This window comes from Orcinus orca, chromosome 16 (assembly GCF_937001465.1).
Source record: "Orcinus orca chromosome 16, mOrcOrc1.1, whole genome shotgun sequence".
Taxonomy (NCBI): Eukaryota; Metazoa; Chordata; class Mammalia; order Artiodactyla; family Delphinidae; genus Orcinus; species Orcinus orca.
The window spans coordinates 28547177-28563711 of NC_064574.1; the positions used below are offsets into that span (position 1 = coordinate 28547177).

The 16535-nt window shown below is 51.4% G+C and overlaps 1 protein-coding gene across 1 annotated transcript in view; it reads right to left on the reverse strand.

The window, feature by feature from the left end:
- Positions 1-15518, reverse strand: part of RSPO4 (R-spondin 4) — a 38720-nt gene extending 23202 nt beyond the window's left edge. The window contains exon 1 of the mRNA XM_004272962.1: positions 15336-15518. Coding sequence (XP_004273010.1) covers positions 15336-15414 — 79 coding nt within the window. The 5' untranslated portion in view covers positions 15415-15518. The remainder of the gene's footprint in view (positions 1-15335) is intronic.
- Between the last annotated feature and the right edge of the window lie 1017 nt (positions 15519-16535).

Genomic DNA, 16535 nt, shown 5'->3' on the forward strand with positions numbered 1-16535 from the left:
TGGCAGATGGTAGGTGCACGACAATGGGGTAGCTGTGAGCAGTGTGGAGCTCTTACGAGGCCAGACTCTGTTGCAACAACCCTACGAGGTATTATTATCTCCTCTTACAGACAAGGAAGTTAAGGCACAGAGAAGGTAAGTAATTTGCTAAGGATCACATAGTGGCAAGCTGGGATTTAAAGCCAGGGAGTCTTAGTAACTGGTAGATATTATTAAGTACTGCGGAGAACCTAACCCCTAGAATATGTCCCATGAAAACACCCTCGTTGCCTCTTACAATTAAGCCCTAAGGAAGCTTTGGATATACCATCAGCTCCCAGTGCAGAGAAAACCTGGGGCTCTGCCGCCAGTGAGTATCAGGGAATGGGGCTGGGTCTCAGCACTGGACCCTCTCGGTGTTCCAGGGACAGCCCCAGCCCCTGTCATCCAGCACCCGGGGTAACTGGAGGTTCTGAGCGGTGACAAAGAGTTGGGAATCCAGTTTGGACCTCCAGACATGGGGTGAACATCTTTAGGGACCCTATTCTGGGTCTGGTCTCTCCCCACAGGCTCCCTCCCCCTCTCAAAACCTTGTAGAAGGGAGAGAGCACAAGATATGGACTCTTATCCCAGTTCTGTGGGTCCTCAGCCAAGTCCCTCTCTGTCTTTGGGCCTCAGTTTCTCCATCTGTCAAGTGGATGGTTAAACTCAGTGTTTCTAAGGGCCCAATAGCCATCCATCCACCCATCCATCCATCCATTCAGTAGGTGTTTCTTGAATGCCTACAATATACCAGGCCCTTGTCTAGACTCCAGTGAAAACAAGAAACAAAAACTTTTTTCTTTTATTTGATTTATTGGACAAAGTTAAAAGACAAATCACAGACCTGTGGAAACACTTTAGAAAGATGAGCAAAATGATACTAGATCAGGAAGGGAAATTTCCCAGGCACCTTGTCTCGTTCACCCACGCCTCCCAGTGCCATGCACAGTGCCGGGGTACACTGGGTGCTCTGTAAATGTCCATTGGGTGAACGAAGGAACAAGATGTATCTTGCTGCTCCAAAACCTGTGACTAAGGGTGGGAACAAAGTCTGAGTCCTCCCCTCCCCTTACCACTGTGTTCTAAAGAAAGCTGCCTCGTGAGTATGGAATTGGAGCCAGACACCCCCTTCAGAACTTAGCAAGGGGGAGGCCAGATATCTCTGCACCCTCCATCCTCTCCCCCTCCACTGCCTACCAGCTGGTGTAAACCGATGTCTGAAGAGGATCCAGGAAGGATTGTCTAGCAGGGGCTGCGGCGGGGCACGGCATTTCCCCAATTCCCTAAACCCAGGTGGGGTGGCAAGAGAAGCACTCACAGTTTGGAGGGAACCCGATAAGACATGGAAATGGGCATTTCATCCCCTGACTGAACACACACTTGCTGATCCTTCCCAAGTCTATTGGGGGAGGGGGGAGAGTGAATGAGAGATGCAGAAGGGGAGGGGTCAGTCTCTCAGAAGCCTGCGCTGCCACCATTTGGCCAATTCTCTGTCCAGATCACGTGGACACCGAAGGAGGCTGTTGAACTTGATCCAAAATTTCCAACCCAAAGGTGCTGTAGGGGTACCATGGGGTAGTGAGGGAGCTGGGAATATGCGAAGAGGTCGAGGCCATGCTCCTCCCCTAATAAGTCACAGCCGTGCCACAGGTAGGGCACCTGCCACACACGGAGGGTGTGGAGGGAGGCGGCATAGGAACGTTTAGACACAACCGCTTCCTTGTGCTCACTGGTGATGCGGCCCTGAGTTTTCTCACTGCTGGGACTTGTGAGGCCACAGCAGCACCAGAGAAGTAAGACACAGCTGTCCCTGTCCCCATCCCTCTTCTGCTCCCCAGCACACAGGGGAAGAACGGAGGGAGGACGACACATCTCCCCACAGGGCAGATCAGTGGAGTCAGGAGCCAAGTCACTGATGGGGAAGGAGACAGCATTGAATTAGACCTGTGTTTTTAAAAATTTAGCACCAAACTGAGCTTTTTAATACCAGAAACTCTGAGATCTACCCAAAGTTATTAAGGATTGGGTTTTAGAGATATAACAGAATTAGAGAGAGAGAGAAAAAAAGCAAATGTCATGTTTGTGATCCTCTGTTACATGTCCACTCTGATCATTATGCCTCACAAAAGAAGGCCAAGGATTACCATCCTTAATATACAAAGAGCTCTTAGAAATCAAGAAGAAGAAAAACAGCAACAATGCAAGGTTGTGAAATGGGCAAAAATATTACAAGTAATTCAAAAAAGAAAGACAAATGGACCAGTAACCTCAGGAAGAGCTATTATATTGCACTAATAATTTTCAAAATGATGTTTAGAATAAGAACAAAATATTACTTGTGACCTACCAGAAAGGCAAACTAAAAGACTGACAACATCCAGTGCTCACTTTCATAAAGGATTTGGGCAGTGTCTATTAAAGTTTGAACTCTGTGGTATATGGATAGTAGTATTATTTTACAAATGGTGCCCTGAGGCTCAGAGAGGGGCAGGCACTTGTTCAGAGCCACACAGTGCGTCACTGGAAGGCAGGGCTGGAACCCCAGTCTCTGGATGGGTGCCTTTGGCTTTTTATCTCCAGCCAGCTGGCTCTCCCTGTCTGGCCTTGTGAACAGCCTGGTCCCTGGCCTCTGACTGGGGTGGCCAGGCCTGCTATACCCACTGCTGCACCTGCTTTGGGACTGAGGATGGCTGGGCTCTTGCTGTTCCAGGTGACACATTATCATCACCCCTTCCCCACAACAGATGAGGCTCCCAGTCAGTCTTGCTCAGCAGTGAGGCATAAAGAGTGGAGGTGGGAACCTAAGGCTTGGGATCAGACAACCCCACCTTCAAATCCCAGCTCCGCACTTCACTCCCTGGGCCCGTTATTGAACCTCGGTTTGCTCATATGTAAGATAGAGGCAATCATCCACTCACTGGAAAGCTTGTTCCTTTCACAAATGTGCTCGAGGGCCTACTATGTGCCAAGAACTGTTGTAGGCATTGGGGATACATCAGTGGACAAGACAGCCCTTCCCCTCAGGGAGTTTGCATCCTAAAGGAGAGAGAGAGGTCATTTGAGATAGTGACAGTGAGTGAATGACAGTAAACAGAGTGAGGAGAGGAGAGGAGGGTCCCGGCCACAAGACAGGACTCGCTGAGACATATAAGGAAAGCGTTCTCGGCAGAGGGACCAGCAGGTACAAAGGTCCAGGGGTTTAGCATGCAAGAGAGCAGTGAGGCCAGAGCACAGGGACTGGTCGGAAAGGCAGATCAGCCCAGACCTGGGTGGTAGGCTCAGAAGGAGTGTGGACGGCGCTGGGTTTTCCTGGAAGCAAGATGGGAAGGCCCTGCGTGGTGCAGGCCAAGGAGTGTCTGCCATCTTGAAAGCTCCCTCTGGGGCTGAGCACAATGAACAGTAGCGGGCAGGAGCTGGGAGCCCAGGGCAGAGGCCTGTGACCACCTAGGGGGTCTGGACCAGGCTGCTGGCTGTGAGCAGCAGATGGACAAGTCTTGCTTGTGGGATATTATGAGAATTAAAAGGTAAGTGGCCTAGCCCATGGTGCAGCAGGTAGCTGGTGTGAGCAGACCTCAGCTACCCGTCCTCAGCAATCAGGGGACCTAACCCAAGAATCCCATGACTGTGTCTGCCCCGCAGCCTCCTCCAGAGATGCCTGAATCACTTCTGCTCCTCCCTGCCACTGGCTCGGGTTGTGCCTCTTTGACCTGCTGTGGCCTCTCGACTTTCGCAGGCCACCAGAACAAGGTCTCATTCAAGGTTCCCTCTGGTTGCTTTAAGCCGCCTTGCTGTTCAGTGGCTCCCTAAACCAGCTGTATACCGCCGCCCCCAAGCTGGACTGAAACCCGAGGCCCTGTCTGGATGGTTCCCTAAGTCATTCTCGAAGGTGAGAATAAGTGGTGAGTCACAGTGGTATCTGCCCGGGCCAGGTCCCCAGACCAACTGCCCAGGAAATGGGAGATGGGAGGGAGGCAGTGCTGGGCAGGCGGGAGTCCAGGTCACACACATTTGGGTATGAATCCCAGCTCTGCCACCTTGACTCTGGGAAGTCCCTTTCACCTCTCTGAGCCTCACACTTCAGCTGCAAAATGAGAGTGATGCTATCGAAGGGGTGCCCGGAGGATAAAGGGAGGTAATAACCTGCAGAGCCCCTGGCTCTGTGCCCAGCTCATATGCCAAGGACATCAAATGGGAGCCAACTTTGTCCTTATGCTCTGCCCTGGGTTCTGCTCACCAATTCCCGGCACAGTGAAAAACAGCTCTGGTTTCGGAGCCCCAGCTTGGCTTCCAACCCAGACTGTATGGGGGCTGTGGAAACCTGGGCAAGTGGCTTCACCTACCTGGATTCTACTTTCCTCTTCTGTAAAACGGGTCCTATCTTCGAAGGTTGTGGGTAACTAATGCACACAAAAATCACCCGGCACATAGTAGGTGCTCAAGAAATGGTGTGATGCCAGTAGGGAGGAGCTGAATGGAAGAAGGGGACACAGGCACAGTATGTGGTGGGGCTCTACCTTGGAAACCTCTCGTGGTCCTGGGGCACTGTCTCCACCACACCGAAACCCAGCCAGCTGGAGGGACCTAGGCTTGCAGGGCCTGGAAATTCTACAACCACTGTCAGTGGATCCCAGTTTCCTCTTGTGCAAAATGGGAACCATAATCCTTCTTGCCAGTTAAACCAGGATTAAGGGCTGGAACTAAGGTGAGCAGCCACAGCCAGAGGTGCTGGTCTCTGTGAGCTCCTGTAGATCCTCTGAGGGACCAGGTCTGCAGATGGGCAGAGCCAGGCTGATGCCGTCTGCAGCATGCAGGATCCTGAGCTACCAGGTCCTGTGTTAAATCACTGCAAACCCATCGCAGCCCTGAAAAGCTGGGCTACATTTGCACATTTTCATGGATGAGAAAACTAAGGCTCAGCGATGTTAAGGTTAGGGTTAGTGGTTGACCCAGGAACCCACAGTGAAGAGTCAGGCGGGATGCAAACCAGAGTCCTAGCTCCTAACTGCTGGGAGCCATGCCTCCCTGATGGCCTCTCAGCCGCTCCCTGCTGCCTAATGCCCAGTGGCTCTCCAAAGGCAGAGAGGTGCCACTAAAGTCATACGTCTCCAGGGCCAAAGAGGGGCCCCAAGCTGTGCGCAGGATCAGACAGGAGAAGAGGGGAGGCTGCAGGAACAACCCAGTGGTCTTAAGTCTGAAACCATGGAGCCCTTAGCAGCATCCCCAGACCTTTAATAAAGTCTGTTACCCAGAAATGTCCTGAGTGCTCTGTTTTTTTCTTTTTCTTTTAATGGGGGAGGTGGTTGGAGGGAGGGTTATTGATGCAGGGGAATAAGATGGTCTACAAACTGAAGCTATTCAGCCAAAGCAGCCCTGGGAGAACGGCAGCCACTGCGAGGATGCTCTGCTCTCAGGGAGGACGTCAAGCCAACGTCCCCTGTCCCAGGGGCGGGGGTCTCCAGCTGACACCTCTGCTATTCACTCTATTGGGACTGCCACCTTCATCAGTCTGGGGCTCCCAAGGACAGGGGCCAGCTGACAGCAAGTGTTCAGCAGACATGTGCTGGCTGAAATGCGATGACTCAGGGGACATCCAGGAATGAGGGTGGACAGAGAAGCGTCACCTGAATTTGAGTTCCAGGAATGTACTCAGGAAGGGCTGAGGGTTACTGCATCAGGACTGTCAACACTTGTCAGGGAAGAATCACTTGCGGGAAGGGTGATCCGCTCAGGGATACAGAATCGGGGGCTCACACCCTTCTCATGAGACCATCTTATGAGGACTTTCTGTAAAATCAAAAAGCTCAGAACATACGGCAGAAACAATGCCCTCCTACCTAAAAAACCTTCAAGGGATTGATCACATGAACAGTATTATAAGTAACAATTTCTGTTCTCCAAAGGACATACAAAGTTAGCAGCTGGGTATCAGATTGAAGAAACGTATCTTCCATGTCAAAACCAACAGTGGATTAATATGTAGGTAATAGAAAGAAGTCCTATAAACTGACAAGAAAAATCCAGGAAACCCAATTAAAAAAGTGGGCACATAAAAATACAATAAAAATTTTAAAATAAAAAAACCCAAAAAGTAAAATTAAAAGATTTAAAATAAAAAATAACTAAAATTGGGCTTCCCTGGTGGCGCAGTGGTTGAGAGTCCGCCTGTTGATGCAGGGGACACGGGTTCGTGCCCCGGTCTGGGAAGATCCCACATGCCGCGGAGTGGCTGGGCCCGTGAGCCATGGCCGCTGAGCCTGCGCATCCGGGGCCTGTGCTCCGCAACGGAAGAGGCCACAACAGTGAGAGGCCCACGTACCGCAAACAAACAAACAAAAAAAGCAAAACTAAAATTAATAAAAAAATTAAAATAAAATGGCATTTTAAAACTAAATGATAAAATAAAAAACTTAGAAAAATAAAATGTAAGAATAAAATAAAAATACATTTTAAAGTAAATTTAAATAAACTACATTAAAATTAATAAAAATTAAAACTTTAAAAATAAAATTAAAATGTTTAAATAAAATAAAAATGAAAAAATTTTAAATAAGTGAAATAAATTTTGAGTAAAATTAAAAATTGTCAATGTGTAACCATTTAAAAAATAAGGAAAGAGAAATAAAATAATACAAGAGTACTATCAGCTCGGCTAATGCTGATAATGTGCTATGAATTAAGTCTGATTGACTCAGATGCCTGTCAGAAGCGGGGCAAGAGGGGAGGAGGAAGGAAAATCGGGTCTGAAAGACAGCATTTGACTGGGTTTTTCCAGCCTGCCATATGGGCAGAGGGCAGGATGTCAGGCCCCATCATGGCCTCATCCGCAAACAGCCATCACATCATTTATACATTTATAATGTGCCAGCAACACACACACACACACACACATCCTTCCATCCTCACTGCTGTTCTCTGAGGTTCCCTTTCACAGAGGAGTGAACAGAGGCTCAGAGAGGGTGAGTCACTGTGCCATAGACACAGAGCACCTAGGACCTCCCTATCCTCTGAATCTGGGCTCCCCAAAATAACCTTCTTTTGGAGAGTTAGGTCTACAGAGGACTTTCAGACACAGGCGGGGGCATGTCTGACATCAGGCTGGAATGTCCTGGATGCTAGAAGGAGCCAACCTTCCCATGACGCATTACTGTGATCACCATTCATTAGCATCTACTGTCTCCCAGGTGGGTTATATGCACAATTTTGACCTTCAAGGCAATCCTATGATGTAGATGCTATTATCGTCCCCATTGTATTGATAGACAACAATGAGATTCAGGAGTGAAATATTTTCACCCAATCACGGCAGTAGCAGAGCTGGGAGCTGAGCCCAGGCCTGTCACAGCCCAAATCCCACACCCACTGCCTGGCACTGGACACTCTTCATAGTCACTAACTGAGCACTCACTATGTGCTAGGGATGCGTTTCATGCCCCATTTTGCAAATTAGCCAACTGAGGCCCAGAGGGGAGAGGTGACCTGCTCAAGGTCACTCAGCTGGTGAGCAGTAGAGGCCGTGGCCTTCGTGACAGCCAGCCAGCCTCCTACTGCTCATCTGGCACTTGCTAGAGACAGCTGTGCCTGCCTGCCAACACCAGAGCAGGCTGCAGAAGGGCAGTTGTGACATTCCTTTCTGGGTGTCTCCACCCCTGCGGATGTGGGTACTGCAGTCAGGCTGCAGGGAAAGGGAGTGGTTTCCCTATGTAGTCTGGGTCCCCCGGGCTTGAGAATGCCTTTCTTCTGAGCTGCTGAAACAGAACCCCCCACCCACAGCAGCACAGAGGAGTCCCCACCACAGGACACAGAGCAGGGGCCCTATGAGTCATGCGGCATTACAAGAAACCATCCCAGGGGCAGGCAGTAGTGGCCTAGCCTGAGGCAGCAGTGCTCAAGATGAGTGAGCTTCACCCAGGCAATGGGAACAAACCATCCCCTTCGGGACCCTGGAGGAATCCCCAGGGGTGGGGCTGAGGGCTCATGTGTCCCGAGTGGCGCTGACTACTGCACAGGGTTGAGAAAAGGAGGTTCTGGCTATGGAGACCTGGGGGGCACATTCCAACCTCTCCCCATCCTGGCTGTGTGACCCTGGCAAGTCGATTGCCCTCTCTATGCTTGGACGGCCTCTGGAGAATAAAAGGATCAAATCACCTCGTGGGCTATCACCTGGATGAATTGGGAGGAGGCCAGGCAGGACGGCTATGCACCCAACCTTTGGAATCAATTGTCTGGGTTTAAATCCTGACTTTGCCAAACTTACTTGCCAAGCTATTGGGAACATATGAAATCGCTAATATTTGGCTGTTTTCAACCTACAGAAATGGCAGTTTCACATACTTCAACTAATGCTCCTCTCTTCTTAATTCAGTTTCCTCTTCTGTAAAATGTGGATAATAACAGTCCCTTCGCAAGTTGATGTGAGGACTAAATAAGGGTGGGAGGCAACTGAGCTCAGTAGTTGGAGCTTGGCTCTGGGACTAGGAAGGATTTGAACTTGGCTGTGTGTCCTGGGGAAAGTCACTTAACCCCTCTGTGCCTCGGTTTTCTCATATGTAAAACAGCGATGATAATAGTACCCACATCACAGGTTTATTAGGAGAATTTAGTCAGTTTATATGCATAGTACCTGACATTGACAAATAAAATAAAACAACACAGGTAACATCTGGCATAGAGTAAATGCTCAACCATAAAACCAAATCAGAAAGAGACTTTTCTAAACCTTTGGTGCCAGTGAAAATTAAGTACTTAAAAAAAAACAAATAAATGTTTTTAGGAACATATATGTGTGTGGATATATACGTGAGGCGTGTGCTCCTGGGTGTCCACAGGGTCTGGGGCTGATCTACGTCCTGACAGTGTCCACAACCTGGGGCTCTGATGGAAGGACTGCCCTCCAGGCCATGGTGATTCTGTGTGGGGCCCAGGCCTCCACCAGGTCCCTCTTATGGAACCACACAGCCAGGCCACAGACCCCATGTGGCACTCAGGTAACTCTGGAGGCCCTTACGAGGCTCCTGGACCACAGGTTGGCCTCTGGTTATTAAGAAACCTCTGCAGACAGCCTTCAAGCTGTGAAAGCCCTCTTGGTTCCATCCTCTCATCTAGCATTTCTTCTAGGCCTGGGAGAAAGGCAAAGCAGACTGAGTATGGCCAAGTCACACAGGGGAAACCGAGGCTCTGAGAAGCTCTAAACCAGATTCCAGGCCCTGGAGTAAGCTGCCTTCCTCTGCCTATCCAAGGCCACCCTCACCTCCCCCGTTCGCTTTCCTGCATCCTCACCTCGACTCCTGGCTGGGTGATGCTGGGTGAGGTACTTCCTCACTTGAGGCTCCATTTTTACAAGCGTGGGTCTCAAAGGTCTCAACTGGCCTTTTCAGTCCTAACATTCCATGATTCTACCTTCTCCAGAACTCCAGAGAGAAAATGAAAGTTGAACTGCTCTGCAAACAATAAAGTGCTGTATAAATGACAGGGTGGTGAATGGCAGCATTAGATGGACTTTCTGGAGCAGTCTATAGTAGGCGGGATTTGCTCCTGTGGTTCTGGAATCAGGAACACTGGCTATGTGACCTTGGGCAAGCCTGCTTCTTCTGTAAAGGAAGAGGGGCAACCACATCCACCTGGCAGGGTTGGGGGAGGGTCGATGAGAAAGGAACATGCAATGTCCGGCGCTCACTGGCTGCTTGAGGGTGTCTAATGCAGGAGGGATATTTAGGCCCCCAATGGGTCCTAGGGCTAAAATCTACCTTGGGAAAAGAAAACACCTTGGGAAGGATGTGGCTGCCAGGTCCTGGGCCGTTAGAAACAAGCATAAGAAACAGAGGTTTGCAAAATGTGTCGAGGGCAGTTGCCACTTATAAAGGCAATTCGGTGTCCTGTTTGGGGCTCCAGAGCCAGACTCTCTGGGTTCACACGCCTATGGCTGTGTGACCCATGGGGCCTTCGTCTCCCCATCTGCAATACTGGGATCCCCTAGAACCCGCCTCTCGGAGCTGTCAGGAGCACTGCATTGGGCTCGGCCAGAAGTTCCGCACTTTTGGGGGAATGGTAAAAATTACATTTTTACATCAGTTCACACACAGTACACAGAGTACACACACACTCATTCACACACTCACACACACCCACATCCATATGCACACACATGCATCCACTCATACATTCACATACATATGTAAGCCGAAACCCATTTCTCAAAATGATAATTAATCTTAACACTTGCAATGCACTCTGATATCTTCTAAAAAGGGGGCTGGCAAACCATGGTCCATGGGCTAACTTTGGGCTATGGCCTCTTTTTGTATGGCCTGTAGGTTAAGAATGGTTTAATATTTTTAAAGGCTTGTGAAAAAACAAAACAAAACAGGAAGAATATGTCCCATGAAGCCTAGAATAGTAACTATCTGGCCTCTTGCAAAAACAGCTTGCCGACCCCACTCTATTTTATTCTACTCTATGCTATTCTGTTCTGTTTTATCCATTCTACTCCATTTCGGCATTCTAAACGCTAGCTGCACTTACTAAATTCATCTCCCTCATCTGCTGATGGAAAAACTCTGCACCGACGTGAGCTTCAGTTTTTTCACTAGATGAAAGGATAGAAAGATGGATGAAGAGACAGTGGACTGACAGATGGACTAGAGGAGGCAGGGGAACAAAGGGAAGAAGGTCCCCTTATCCTGTGACACCTCAGCCAGTAACGTCCCACCTCTGAGTGTCAGATTCCTCAGCTGAGCCCAGGACTGCCGCCGACCAGCCTCTCTGGGCTGCACTGAGGGATCCTGTCCATGTCAGTTTTTCTGATGGATCCATTCCTGACATCCCTAGGAGATGCTGGGCTCTGGCCTGTCTGCCATCGGACCTCCACCCCCTCTGCCACACAGCCCCTTCGGCCCTTCCCATCTGGCCAGACCCTCCCCTCCTCCTGCCAGAGTCCCCAGCTCCCATGCTGCTGCCACCTCTGCAGCCCTCTGATGGGGCTCTTCTCAGATGCCTCCTCCTTGCAGCCGCTGGCAAGTCTCTAGCAGAATTCATTTATTTTTCTATGCACAGGCTTTGGAGCCTCCAAAACTCTGGGTCCACGTACCAGCTCGGCTTCTGAGAGTTCCTGGGCAGGTCCCTGCCCCTTTTGGAGTCTCAGACCCCTTGTCTAGGAAACAGGTGTAACACGGGTAGCGCCATAGTCAGTCAGATGTCGAAACCCACATGCAGAGCTCCCGGCACGTGGCTGGCCCCAAGTGGCCTCAAGGGTCTCCTCTGGTGGCTGGGCAGGGGTGGGGTGGTCTGTGGCCCAGCCATGGCCCTGACCTGGAGACTAGAAACCTGGGTCGTCCCCGATCGCCACCCCTGCCTCAGGTACTTGCTTGCTGTGTCTCAGCTTCTCTGTCTGTGTACAGGGGACGGTGCTGCTGGCCTGGCCATCCGCATAGGGCTTTTCAGTTTACAGAGAATTATTATATTCAGTCCCCCTAACAGGACTCTGGAGTGGGCGCTGCCACAGTCCTTTTACAGATAAAGAAAAAGAGGCTCAGAGAGGGGAGAAGGGCAGAGGTGAGATTCAACCTGCATGAAACTCCCCTCCCCCAGCCCAGGGAGCATCCGGCTCTGCTGTAAAATGGGAGGGGGAAGTGGCTGAGTCCTCAGGAAGCACCTACTCTATGCCTTTGGACACCTTCCCTCCGGGACTGTGGTGAATCGTCCCAAACACCAAAGAGGTAGGTACAACTGTTCCCATTTCACAGACATGGAACCAATGCAGAAGGTACGTGGACTGCCCCAAATCACACATCCGGGGAAGGAGAGGGCCCTGAATTTCAGAGCTCCTCCCTCTGCCCTTTGCTGCCTCAGGTCTAGAAGGATCTAAAGGCACCATGTGAATGTGGGTGACAATTGCTTCCATCAAGCCCCCTCCCCAGAAGGCCTTGGACGCTGGGAAAGTCAGTCACGGCCTGTCCTCTCCTCATTGCCTAAATGAAGCTCCGTATTGAGGTAGGAGTACAGACCAGGGCCCCCTCACCCTGCCCGACTGTCCTATTGCGGGGACACCCCAGCATGTTTCAAGAGAAACGTCCTCATCTGGTTCTGATTCATTTATACTTAATTAATCAACATGTTGTTTTGTAAGAGTCACTTGAGATCCAAGAACCGTTCTCAAGCCTTTTCTTTTAGTCTTTCTTGTCTTGGAAACAGAAAAATTAGGTTTCATCAAAAAACAGTGATGCTGGAGCTTGAGGAAGCATGGGTCTGTGGGAACCAGGCCCCGAGGGTGACAGCTCAGCCTGGGTGGCTGCTGGGCCCAGCGAGTGTTCCTCTTGACCTTGCAGAGTAGGCCAAAGGCTGGGCCAAGAACTCGGGCACGCAGGGGAGGTAGGAGAGGGCCAGGGAAGGGCATCCCTCCACACTGGCAGCTCCTCAAGGACAGGCCCCAGGTCTGTTCACCTTGGCACTCCCAAAGTTCCCAGCACAGAGCCTGGCGCACGGTCTGCCCTGTAATGCTTGTTGAATGAACAAGGGGAAGAGAGGGAGAGAAAGGAAGGGAGGAAGGAAGGAAGGAAGGAAGGAAGGAAGGGGGAAGGGAGGGAGAAAAAAGAAAAGAAAAGGAAAGGAAAGGAAAGAAAAGACACTGCCAATACCTAGGTGCCTTCAGAACACATTCTCCTGCCAAAGTTAGACCAGAATGTCAAATCTGGTAAGACCCTCAGGGATCTCATGTGCAATTTTCCAAGCAGCTGTCTTATGAAAAATGGTCTCTAATCTGTAACTGGTTTGGGAAAGGTCCCACTCTCTATCCTCAGCCTCTTCACTATGAATCCTCTGATAAGTCCCACAGTTAAGAAATCTGCTAAAGCCAGCATCTCTCATACCTATTTGGCCAGGACTCCTATGACCACCTTGCAGAAGATGCTACAGGAAGCCTTCTGCTACCCCTCCACCTCCACCCCAGTGCCAATGGGGAAACCAAGGCTGTGGGCAGCGGGCAGGTGGTGGTGGGGAATCCACTTACCCAAAGGGGTTGGCGGTTGGACTGAAATCCAAGGCTATCTCCATTGCACCTGACTGATAAATGGAGCCACAAGCCTCTTTCTGAAGACGCTGCGCTGGACATGCATGTGTCCCAGATGCAAGAGATCACCTACCGTGGGGAGGGGTGCCAATAGCCCCCTCACCAAATGGTGGCTATGTAAGGCGCAGCCATGCCCGACCTCACTGAGCAACTGGGGATGGGGGGAGGGACTGAAAGTTTTCTTTTTCTTTATTCTTTGTGTGTGTGTGTCTTTCAGAACTGACTGAGAAGCATCTTAAAGATCTTAAAGACCTTTAGCATCTTTAGATCTTAAAGCATCTTAAAGATCTTCTAAACCGGCTCCTCTTCAGATGGGGAAAGTGAGGCTCTGAGAAGAGAAGACCAACACAGCTCAGGAGATATCTTCTCAGCGTCGTGTCAGACGGTTTGAGATTCAAGCCTGCTTTGCTACTAACCCTCTGTGCAACGCTGGACAAATCAATTTTCCTCTCTGAATCTCAGTTTCCTTGTCTAGGAAATAAGCATCCCCCCAGCCCCACTAGGCTGTTATGAGAGGCAAAGGACGCAATAGACAGGAAAGGAGAATGACTTGTACTTGGCTACTCGTGTAACATACACACTAACTCATTCAGTCTTACCCACATCTGCCCTGTGAGTTGGATACTGAAGATTATTATTCCTATTTTAAAGAGGAGTCGCTGAGGAGACAGTTTTTATTTATCTATTTTTTTGGTCTTTTTAAGAACTGAGAAAGATCATAGAGAGCTTCTAAAAGACCGTCAGATGGGTAAACTGAGGCTCAGAGAGGCAAAGTGACTTCCCCAAGGTCACTCAGCTGGTAACTGGGGAAGCAGGGATTTGAACAAGGCAGGCTGACTCCAGAGCCCATGACTGGAACTACTATACAAGGGCCATTCACAGAGCAGTGTCCCCATGAGGTCCCAGATGCCCCCCAGCTCATGTGAAGCCCACCCACCTCTCCTCTCCCTGGATCCGTCCGTCCAGTCACACCTGGAGCTGAAGTCCTTCAGGCCACAGTCTCTCTGTCCCACCCAATCCCACCCCCAATTCTCCCACAGCCTCTCTCTGCCTCCTGTTTCACTCCAGGAGTAACTGTGTCTATTTAGGGCTTTTTCACTCAGGTGGACTAGAATCCCCCAGAGGGAAGACTCTCGTTCTCTTTCCCACGTAGCCAAGCTCAGACTTCACACCAGAGCTGCAAGGAAAGAAGACACAGGGTCTTCATTCACCTGCTGGTCAACTTAGCAACGTTACTTAGCCTGTCTGAGCCTTGGCACCTGGATTTTAGAATGGGATAAGCCCTATGTCATGAGGATGTAGTGGGGATTCCCTCCGTGAGCAGAAAACCCTGGGCACAGTGGCTGGCTGTTGATTCTCAGACTGCCATCCGGAGGCCAAAGGGCGGCCGGCTCAGGTATGGGACTTGATCACCTTCCTCGGTCCCCCAGGCTCTGCCAACCCTGGCTCTGCAGGGACAGCCTCAAACCCACCTCCTGAGGATGTTTTGACTCCTTCAGGGAGGGGATGTGGCACAGGACGCCCGAGGTGAGAGTGCAAGGGGCCCCTGGCTTTGTGCCCCAGGTGCATTTATGGTCTGAACCTTGGTACATCCTCCTAGTGGCCCTAGGAGGTCAAGATGGAAAAACTGAGGCTCTTAGAGGGGCTGGACGTCTTCCAGGTCATCCCAGAATAAATGTCTTCAAACTCAGGTATCTCTGAGCTCATGCAGCTCATGCCCTCACCAGAGGGGAACCCACCAAAAATTACTGGCTTCTTGAAAGTGATGTGGGGGATCAGGGTCTGTAATGGGGCTGAGACCGGGGCATCTGGACTCCCAGCTCAGGGCTCTTTATGTCACTCCTGGCTCAGTATGCATGCTTGGGATGATTTCTGAGCCACTAACTCTGTCCCCTAGGCCCTGCGACCTCTAGCCTGCCACCTGAGGCTTCCTGTCTCTGCAAAAGTCACTCCCCACCCCCCCCACCCCCCCACCCCCCACCCCCACCCCGCCTCGCCCAGCAATGCTGTGATTATAGGGAGCGGGGGCAATGAGAGAGCCCTGGCAGCTCCTTCCCTCCCTGGAGAGCCTCTTGGTCCAGCTTGCCCCACGGGTGCCCTGGGGTCTCAGTTTCCCCATCTGTAAAGTGAGATTGACAGCAGTCTGGAAGAGTTAACAGCCCCGGGCGTCGGGCAGCAGGCAGATGCCCCAAGGGCGAGCCCCTTGACTATCCCGCGGCGTCTTCCCGGCCACCCTGCCGGCTGCCCCTCGTACCTTGCTTCTTCCTTCGGTTCAGGGGGAGCATGTCCACGGCGTGGGCGACGAGCAGCAACAGGCAGAGTGGCGCCCGCATCTGGGCAGCCTGGTCTGGGCGGGGGCGCGGGGCTCCCTGGGAGGCCCGACGGCCCAGCGGCTACCGGCGGCGGCGGCACAGAGGGAGCGGGGGCTGCTCGGGGCGCACCGGGAGCATCCGCGAGTGCGGGGTCGGTCCCGCCGCCAGGGACCTGCAGTCAGCCCAGGGGCCGACCTCCAGGTCTAGAAAGGGCGTCGGCGGGGCTGGGAGGGGCGGGCGGGGAGGAGCCAGCGAGGCGGGGGCGGTGCATTAACCCGCTTGGGGAAGGCGCGCGGTGGGGTTGGAGGGGGTCGCCCGGCCAGGTCGGTCTGTCACGCCGTGCGCGCTCTGGCGTCGTTCCCGCGCCCGGCACTGTCCCGTGGCATACACAGGTACGGTCCTCCACGCCACACACAGAGGTACAGATGCGCGGACGCCAGGTGACCCCCTCCTCTCAGCATCTCCCTCCACCCCACTCTCCGCCTCGGATTTTCTTTTTCCGCTTTCTCTGTTTCCTTTTTCTCCTAAGCCCCGAAGTGACCAGCACCTGATAAATTAGCCAGTGAAGGGGCCCAGGACCTGAACTGTGTTTCCTCCAGCCTTGTCTACAGGATGGGAGCAGCTGGTACAATTTTAACGCTTTCAGAGCCAAATCCCTCTTTCCCCCCAACAAACGGTGCACTCCTGCCTCCGGCCACCTTGCCCACTAAAAACAGTAAGAGTAAGAATAATACTGCCTATCACTTTGAGGCCTACGTACTTGGTGGTGTTCTAAGCACTTTACACATGATATAATCTTCAAAACAACCCAGTGAGGTTCTATTCTGATTAGCTCCACTTTACAGGGGAGGAAAGGGAAGCTCAGAGAGGCCAAGTGACTTGCCTAAGGCCACACAGCAGATCAGTGGTTTGTCTGGGTCCAGTGTCCACCCTTTTAGCCACTGCTTGGGGCACAGAGGAACTTACCCTTGACAGTCTCTTGCTGACCAATTATCCTTCCTTTATCCTGTGTGTGTAGTTTGATAAAAAAAAAAAAAAGGAAGGTAAATGCCGGCATCTCCTTCTCCAGCCCCTTGTCCTCATCCTTAGTAAGGCCCCCAGTATAATGAAGACATTTGAGGGCATGTCGGGGGAGGGAAACA